This window comes from Bombus bifarius, unplaced genomic scaffold (genome assembly GCF_011952205.1).
Source record: "Bombus bifarius isolate JDL3187 unplaced genomic scaffold, Bbif_JDL3187 scf7180000008591_frag, whole genome shotgun sequence".
In the NCBI taxonomy this organism is placed as follows: Eukaryota; Metazoa; Arthropoda; class Insecta; order Hymenoptera; family Apidae; genus Bombus; species Bombus bifarius.
The window spans coordinates 4,256-14,358 of NW_022884742.1; the positions used below are offsets into that span (position 1 = coordinate 4,256).

Here is a 10,103-nt window from a genome sequence, read left to right on the forward strand (position 1 = left end):
GACTAAGCGCAAAAATGGAGGACACTCGGCGGGGAATTGGAAATGCTCGATGACGAAAGGTATTTCAAGGTGTAATTACATCCACCTCCAATTGGATCGCACCTTCGTTCGGTTGCTAGGTCAACAACCTTCGATGTTATTCAAATAATGCAACGGCTGGGGCAGCCGGTAGCGAGTCGTAAAAGTTTCAATAAAACACGTTCCTGCTAGTGAACGTATGTTAAGACTTACACCGAGTTTTATTTCGCTACGCCGTTTACTAGTTCGAAACGATCGATTGCATAATAGTAGCTGTTTCTTTCATCTCGGAAACACGATCGTAAACGGTGACAACGATCCAGCTTATTCCTGATCGTGTTAATTTCCACGCAAACTTTGTAAACATTATACGTCGCGACGCTCTCGTTAACGCGTCATTCCCTCCAACTCGAAAGTCTTGCAACTTTGGTGATCCGTTTTCTGTGTAAAATTGGTTACGAGCATCAGGGGACTTATCGTCGTAATCGGTAAATTGTTTATTAAGGATCTACAGCTTTTAAGGATTTCTCTCTAGAGATTTAGAGATTAGAAGTTTCATTAACGCGTTATCGTGTCTCTAACTCGATCTTTTTTCGTGTAAATTGGTCACGAGACTTACGAGCTTCGTTGTAAATAGAAGATTAGTAATATTTCGTAGTTTCGTGATAGTATATAGACATTTTAGTGCTTAAACGCGCAATTTTTAGTTCGCTTTTCGCTCGCATCGGCGCTATGAAACGGATCAATATCTCAACACTTTCCTTTAGTTCTACGAATCATCTTTCGACCGGCTTTTCTTGGCCTACCGTTTCCTAACGCTGTCCTAATACTATCGTCTTGCTGAGATCCTTTTTCCGATTGTATCTTCTGCTTATTTTATTATAAATCCGAACTTTCATTCACGTCGTATGTTTTACAGCGTAAAATCCGCTAGAGCGTTCCAATAAATGTAACCAGTAGGTGCTCTAATACTCAAACGCACCTGTGCGTATCTCTGCATATTTGCTGAAAAAAAAGATGAATCTTACGTTACATTTTCAATATGCGTAATAAGCCGAAAATTTCTCTGATGCTAATCCTTCGTAACAAAAGGATGGCATCACTATATGCATGAAAATAGCATTTGGCAATCGTTAGAAACACAATACATGGATATATATGTAGTTGCCAAATTAACCTTCGCGGTGTTCAAAGTGAACGGCTAGAAACGATTGCTTTTTGCTATACGCGCATGGTTCGATTGCACCATAATTCGTTATTAAGACGTTTCGAGAGAGGCAAAGGATGTGGTGTCGCAACGTGTTGCGCTCGCACAATGCTCCTTGGATAAAATTCCCGGAGCGCGTATTATCGCGTACGCCGCGCGAACGCGTTGAACCTTCGCGCAAACAATGAGAGCGTGAAGGCGAAAAAATAGCGTCGAGCACGTAACATTCGGCCTGATATCGTTGATTGGCCGCGAATCGTCAACATGCACGGGACAGTTTTACGTAAAGACATTCGATCCGTACAATTATGTTAAGACGTCGACCATAGAACGTACTACGTTGATGCAATTAAAATTTCAATGAAACAGGAGAACGCGCTAATAACTAGTCACCCCGTTGTTGACCATAACGTACAAATACTTTTGTTTAAGAGCTGCTCGTTAGTATTTACCGCGTGCAGCGATTAAGTGACGAACAAATTACGTTCAAAGGGTATAGAGCTCGTTCTCGATGAAAATTCTCCTAACTTTCTAATGGTATTAGAAATTATAACTTGAACGTATGTACGCGACTGGCAATAAATATCAGGACAGCCGCGGATATTTAGTATAAATCGAATATGTGTTCCATTGTCCTTAATTTCTTTTATTATCGATTATTATTATTATAATTTTTATATTAATATTAATATTATTTAATATTTTAATATTAATATTATTTAATATTTTAATATTCATATTATTTAATATTTTAATATTAATATTATTTAATATTTTAATATTAATATTATTTAATTTATTCTATTATTGATTCGTTCCATTCCGTTTACGTCATAATACGTAGCCTGCGGATTTTTACGCATATTTTTCAGAATATAAAGGAAGCGAAAGAAAAAACTAGAAGCTGGATAAAAAATTGTTTTACCTCGATTAAACGTTACAAAGCGTGCTACTTTCCGATGTTTTATATATTTGCACGTGTCACACGTGTACTTTGCAATTTTGCCCTTTCAGATTTCACAGAAATGCATAAAACTTCCGTGACCTAATTTTTTGGCACGTGCACGTGCTTCAAAATAAATTCGATGATATTAAATACCAGATTATAGGAACCAGAAATGAAGAGTTCTACAACGATGGAATGGGTAAATGATTGTCGATCAGACGAAAGACAATAGCAAACAACGATATAGCGATGATTAATTAATGGAAGATTTTTTCCTTTCAGCAAACAAAAATAGAACTTAACGAACTCAGTAATTGATAAATGATTACGTATAAGATAAGTGCATTTTCCAACTGTGAGTCATAGTTAACGTTTAGTTTAGCCTAGATAGGATCTTAGCTTTGGAGTAAATAAGTATAATAGTAGCAAAAAATCGATAGAATTGTTAAAAGGCTGTGACTAATCCTGGTCGACTGGTCAGTTATCATCTGAATCTTTTGTTATTTTGCTAGTATACTTTTCGAATCATTTTCAGCTATTCTATGGACAAGCATTCGTTTCTTTCGCGCATGCCACGTATCATTCGCTCATTAACTCGTTTTTGAAAGCTTTTACCGGCGAATGAAAAACGTAACGTACACTTGCATAATGCGTTCGAAGTGTTCGTTCGTTCAATATTCATGTAAAGGTTAGGCGATACGCGTGATAAGTCGCGATGCTACGAGATGTGATTAGATGCGGATGTTAATGTCTTGTAAATACCTTTCCTCGACTATGATAATCATCGAACACTAAGAATTTCGCAAATCGATGCAATTAATCGGTGATCTTGTGGGAAGAAATTTCGATATCACGATAATGTTAACGGTAGTATGTTAATTACGACTAGTACCGTTACTGTTACATTGTTTCATAATTAGTATTAGTTTAATATAGTCAACGACTCCTCCGCAAGCATCCGTGCAAGTGTTATTTATTATTATGCTCACCTTCTATTGGAAAGTTCTTGCCTTGCTCAGCAAGTCTTTTTGATTTTTTTCCTGTAGAACTTCCGCGTGTTACCGATTTTTATGCTATGTACGTGTTTGTAGGAGAACTTTCTCTGAGCCGCGAAGTTTTCTTTCGACGATTCAACGATCGAAAATCAAAGAGAACCAATGTTCTCTCTTTCGATAAAGTATGTGATGATAGCCATTGCCAAAATTATTGATATATTGATCTGGTTGAAGACAATCTAGCAAATTATACAGCAAGCCTAATGAAATAATAATAATCTTTATCATTAAATTGCGCCATTATTTCATAATTTCATTGAAGGATAATAGAAATTCACGAAGCCTTCAAATTGGATTTCATATTATAATAATGTAAACATCGTTTGACGGTATTATCTGGTTGTGAATAGGGTTGATTTGATTCAGACAGCGCCAGTCATCATGACATCGACTTCCTATCTCGTTATGTAACATTCATCAGAATAACAGACGCAATTACCGTCACTGAATTATCTTAATGACATTCGTTATTAATGAGTAAGTGTTTTCGACATACGTCGGAGGTCGCAAATCTTGGATCATCTTTCTTTATTATCTGTTTAGATCCAATCCAGTTCCTTCACAGAACTTCTTTCCCTTCAATTTACCTAATTTAATAATTCTTCAAAATTTTCTCATTTTCATTTCTCATTGCATTGTTTATTATATATTCTACAAACCCGTATGAACACAACGCAATAAATTGACACGATAAAAGCGTTGAGATAATAACCACGAGACAATACTCGACAATAATAATACGAGACAATAATAATCGAAAAGGCTGATGAAACAAAGGAATGAGTAATTTGTAAAGACAGGAAAACAGCAATTAACGTACATCCAGCTACAATTGAAAATAACTTTCTTCGCTTTAAATGAAATTCCAGTCAAATACGTTTTATCAGACTCGACTAACAATCAATATTATTAGCTCAATAAATACTCGAGATTCCCAATATTTTTTGTCGAGTTTCAAATAGAAAGTTAATTACTCGCTTGTCGGAACGTCCATCGGCATCGAAGACCGTGAACCAATCTACGTTATCTTCTCCTTCGTTTCAGGCTGTCGCTGGCGATACCAGTCAACCGCGAAGGTTACTCGAGATGCAGCATGTACGATGTAAATTACACGGAAATTTTGCTAAATGGAAGCCACGTACCGGACCCATCGTGGCCAACGAAAGATTGCCAACAAGGATGGGAATTTAATTATACCACCGTCCCTTATGCGTCTGTGGCATCCGAGGTGACAGAAAATGTTCGACTTGTAATTTCCTGCTTTTTGAATATTTTATCTGTTCCTATCAATCAATCCCTTTATACTGTGTATGTCGTATTCGATTATTTGCATGATCTATTTCGATAAAAAATAAGCGTAGTGTACAATTTTTGGAAAGAAAGAAGAACGATGGAAAGGGTCGAATAAACGTTTGTGGAAAGATCGATAGTTCAGAAGTGGGAAAATTAACAATGTCGATTTCCACAGAGGAAAATTATAGTACGTAACAGAATTACTAGTACATATTGCAGTAATAATTAGTGCATGTAGTGAAATTACAGAGTACATTCTAAATTCAAGCGTTACATTGCCAAATAAAATACAATCTGAAAATGAAACTGAAAATGAAAATACCGGATTGAAAAGAAACTTTAATAAAACGTTATAACGAGCAACAGCGCGAACACACAGATTTGTTCGACATAAATTGCAAGACTTTTTGCTCCAGTGGATTTCCATGAACTTTGCGTCGCTCGTCAGGAGGAGAATTATTCATCGAGGGGTAGGAAGCATCCAGAAGAAGGACGCGAGAACGCGCAGGGTCTTAAGCTTCTCCTTCTTTTTTCCTCAAAGGGAAAGGAAAAAGGACAGAGGCGCGCTTCATTAGGAATTTCGAAACTTTGATCGAAAATTCGTTTAATCGAGGCGTTGAAATTGCTATAAGATTCCCGTGATGCTGATAGTGATCAGAAGTAAATCATTCGACTGTAGTTTTCTGTTGCAGCTGGGATGGGTTTGTCAGTATGATGCACTGCCAACCATAGCTCAAAGTATCTTCTTCATCGGCGCTATCTTCGGAGGATTAATTTTTGGATGGGTTGCTGATCAATATGGAAGAATACCAGCTTTGCTCGGAGCTAATTTAATGGGATTTCTCGCTGGGGTGGCTACTGCGTTCACGGGTAGCTTCTGGCAGTTCACTTTGTGTCGTTTTTTCGTTGGATTCGCCTTTGATAATTGCTTCACTATGATGTACATATTAGGTAACCGTATTTCAATAATTTCTTTTTTGCCCTGGAATTGAGTTTGAAAGCCACACAGTGGCTACAAAAAGTACTTGTACGTATGTATCCTTATTTCCCAATGAAGCGTCTCTCTTCCTTTTTTTTAAATCAGTTTTTACGTTTCATTTTGATAGCATTAATTATTTATAAGCATGTATGAAAGTATTACAAATGATACGAAAGCTAATATTTTAATCAGTCTTATCTTAAGACTTAGTCTTAATTAATTGGTATATATATAAATGACGTTCTAAATACGATGGTGTACAGTTACTTTTTGTAATTACTGTAAGCAGGAAGATCTCTAAGTTTAAATAACAAAGTAATCTCTACAACATACTGTAAAACTGTTGTTATGCTTGATTTACGACTGACGTTTCTACAAGTATATGAATTTTGCAACAGAACTCACGTTGCCATGCAACAATTTAAATGAAATTGAAAACCATTCAAAGTTACGAAGAAAGATGCTTAAATACATATGAATATACATGAGGTCATACATATTTATTTTTTAACTGCGGCGTTTATATCAAAGAGAGGGAGAGAGACAGAGAAAAATTAATTTTCCTGTTTTATAAGAATTTCATGCAAGATAAAAATATGAAACTTTAAGATAGTTGGATTTGTATATACCATTGAATATTTATAATATTTAAAGGTAGTTAGTTCGCAATTGTTACGCCGGGAGACTCTCTGCCTGGCCCAGGTCACACACCGCGGGCCAGACGGACACCAGATGTCCGCTCTTCCGTACGGCGTACCCTCAATAGCCTTAAGCATCCGTCATAAACCTGAGTCACTTGCCTGCTAAGGTCCTTCAAACAAACATCTGTTTCCGAGGAATTTCTCGAGACTATTGTCTACCACGGCTTAACTAAGGAAAGTTGGTTTTTCGCACGTACGCTGCAACTGTCCTCCCACTAACCACTTTCTCTCGAGGGCGGTTAAGACCCTTCGTTTAACCAATTAGAAACGAAGCCTATTCCCTCACTCTCCTAAATAACATCGGCACCAACAAATCCGATGGTCCCGTGCGCTAGACACACCCATCCTTAGCTTTCCTCCGACACATCATCGTCTCCCAGTACTGTACTGATTTTACATCCATCGAACGGTCAACATCCTTCGAGCGGGTATACACACCCGCAGATCAGTCACTCACTCATCTCGTACATACGCACCAGTGTAACTATCCTCGTTATAAGTTGTGGAATAAACGGTGAAATATAACTTACTACTGTGTCATATTCATTCAACCACCTCTGTTATCTTAATCGAAACAGGGGAACGACTACTTCGCAGCGTCGATTCACCGAATCGTAGCGAGAATTTACGCCTCTCGCTGACGCGTTTTCCTCGCGACCGCGTCTCTCCGCGAACGGTCGTAACAGCAATCATTTTCTATACTAATATTTTCCCTCTGTACTCGCGATCAATTATAATTTTGTTTTCTCTTTTAACGAGACAATATTCTGATTACAAAGGATTAGTTGTTCAAAATTGCTTTTCATTTCTGGACAACTATAGCATACCAGGGTTTTCATAAATTTTCACTTCCCAACGGAAAGCGAAGGTAACGAATGAATGGTTCTACAACGAACGCTTCCACAACTATAAATCTATGTATATATATATGTCGGATCAGGATTCGAATTGTGGGCGCGCGACGACTCTTCATGTGGACTAGCCATCGTTTCACAAAGCCGAGATTTTATTTACACGTATATACAGGTCTATCACTAAGCTTAACAAATAATAAGTACAACTAATAATAAGACTAACAAACACTAAGCCTAATGAATAATACGATCTACGAATAATTAAATTAAATAATACTATTAGCAATGTTTGAGTTCAAACGAATCCACGGTCACCGGGATAACTCTTTACTAAGCGAAACTAACTTAGACGCAAATGCGATCCTCGAAAACGCTCGATGTATCACTCTCCAAGGCAATCGCAAGAATGCCAGCCTCGTGGAGATTTTTCTCCCTGTACGATTGCATTTTGTTTTTCTATCCCCGTTTGGAAGCATCGAGAAGGTTCCAAACGCCGTTGCTAGGCACACTCGTTGGAAGCATCGAGAAAGTTCCAAACGCCGTTGCTAGGCAGTTTCCGCCTGGAGTTTTGATTACTAAATACAATGTATGTCCCATTGCATCGGCACCTCCGAGGCAACATCACACGTGGCTCGGCCCGCTCTCGAGGCCGCATGCCGCCACAACCACACTTCTCGGAAAACACATACAACCACTCCAGACCTCCGTTAGATAAAACATCCATCCCGTGACCGTGGCTACGTTCAGCGACCGATTGTCACCTCGAACCCAATCTCGCTTATTACAAATCTTAAACAATTACAACTATAATAAAATCTAGGCTAAGGTACTAGAGGATGTTCCCAAAATTTCCAAGGAAGGGCTTCGGCTTTCCTTTCATCTCCGACACGGCCATCCTGACTATCACACGTCCTCGGGTGTACCTTCGTCAACAAAACAAAAGGAAACAAGATTAGTGTCATTGTGATTAGCATTCAAAGTGCCAGTTGCATTCTGCGTGCTTTCAGTCGGGTCGTAATGACATGACGGACCATTCTCGATTTCACACCCAAATGGGTCTCATCCTTCGAATCGCACATACTCTCAAAGTTCGTTACATAACCAGCTTCGTAACACGATCGCTGTCAACACTAGACCGCCTCCAGCCTCGTGACATTGTCACTGTCGGTACTAGACCAGCTCCAGCTTCGTGACATCGTCGCTGTCGGTACTAGACCAGCTCCAAATCCGTGACATTGTCGCTGTCGGTACTAGACCAGCTCCAACCTCGTGACATTGTCGCTATCGGTACTAAACCAGCTCCAACCTCGTGGCATTGTCGCTGTCGGTACTAAACCGGCTCCCAGCTTCGTGACGTCGTCGCTGTCGGTACTAAACCGGCTCCCAGCTTCGTGACATCGTCGCTACTAAACCGGCTCCCAGCTTCGTGACATCGTCGCTGTCGGTACTAAACCGGCTCTCAGCTTCGTGACATCGTCGCTGTCGGTACTAAACCGGCTCCCAGCTTCGTGACATCGTCGCTGTCGGTACTAAACCGGCTCCCAGCTTCGTGACATCGTCGCTGTCGGTACTAAACCGGCTCCCAGCTTCGTGACATCGTCGCTGTCGGTACTAAACCGGCTCCCAGCTTCGTGACATCGTCACTCCCAGTGCCTGACCGCACTGAACTCCGTCCCATGGCCGCACCTGGGCTCATATAATTCTACGATCCTCTGGGATCGGGGTACTCACATCGCCATGGTCACTGTTCTCGTCATCACAACAGACATCCAACTCCGCAGGAATGCGACTATCCGGCATTTTCCTTAACCTGTCATGACTGTACTTGTATGACCTTTTCCCATCCAGTGTTTTCAAGGTATATCGGTCTCCTTCCAGGACCTCCGATATCACAAACGGACCCCTGAATTTTGGATCCAATTTTGTCTGGTTCCTTTCTTCATTTTGGCGTAGTACCAAATCACCGGGATTAAACCTAACTACTTTAGCTTTGGTTTTATCGAATCTCTCTTTGTCATACCTAGCACTAGTTTCCATCTCTTTTATTGCCTGTTGTCTTACACTAGAGATATCTATTTCTTTTTCCTCGATATTATCAGGTAGTAATAAGTCATACGGTCTTGCTGCTCTACCAATCAATAACTCTAAAGGACTCGATTTGGTTACGCGGTTGATGGTGCAATTCAAAGCCAATTGCATCTCCCCGATCGCGTCTTGCCATGAACGCCCGGTCGTTTCTACCGTTGTGAACATATTTTTTAACGTGCTCATAACACGTTCTACTTGCCCATTGGCCCTACTTGCACCGGTCGCGATCAAATGAACTTTGATTTGTTTGCTTGCACAGAATTCTTGAAATTCCCGGCCCGTGAAACATCTACCCTGATCTGCTATTATCCGACAGGGACTACCGAACAAAAACACGGCGGACTTAAGTGCCTGGATAACGCTAAGCGAATCCAATTTGCGTGTGTGATGTAAGTGCACGAATTTCGTAAAGGCATCGATCAAGACGACGACATACTCTTTCGAGTCATTCTTGCCACTCAGCTTGCCCGTTATGTCCATATGCACCGTATGCCACGGTATGCCGGTCTTAGGTATAGGATGCAGTTCAGCCTGTATTTTACCTGAACTAGCCTTCGAAACTCTACAAGCATGGCAGTTCTCGACAAACTTGCGAACATACTTCGCCATTCCCTCGAAACAATAATACTCATAGAGCTTCTCGAGCGTTTTATCCCATCCTAAGTGCATAATTGACTGATGCACATGGTTGATGACGGACCATCTAAAACCTCTCGGACCAATGGGTAAGCAAAGGGTTCTGCCCTTTCGTTGTACTTTACGGTAAAGTGTACCGGATCGCAGTTCGTAGGTATTCGCGATATCTTCCGCGAGCTCTTCGTTCTGTAATTTATTAACGATTTCGGAGATTTGCGGATCGCGACGTTGTTCCGCTAATAGCCAGTCTTCGGAGATCTCGGCCAGATTAATCTCTTTCTCTGCGACCTTGTCTATCATACGGCGATTCAAGTCTACGGGGTTTC

General features: G+C 40.2%; 1 protein-coding gene across 1 annotated transcript; it reads left to right on the top strand.

The window, feature by feature from the left end:
* Positions 1-381: 381 nt before the first annotated feature.
* Positions 382-5,624, top strand: LOC117213270 (organic cation transporter protein-like; the record flags this gene model as incomplete). The annotated part of the gene is made up of 3 exons (XM_033458635.1): positions 382-506; positions 4,271-4,454; positions 5,212-5,624. Coding segments are annotated over 3 exons (609 nt in total), but the record flags the coding sequence as incomplete, so codon positions are not given.
* Positions 5,625-10,103: the final 4,479 nt, after the last annotated feature.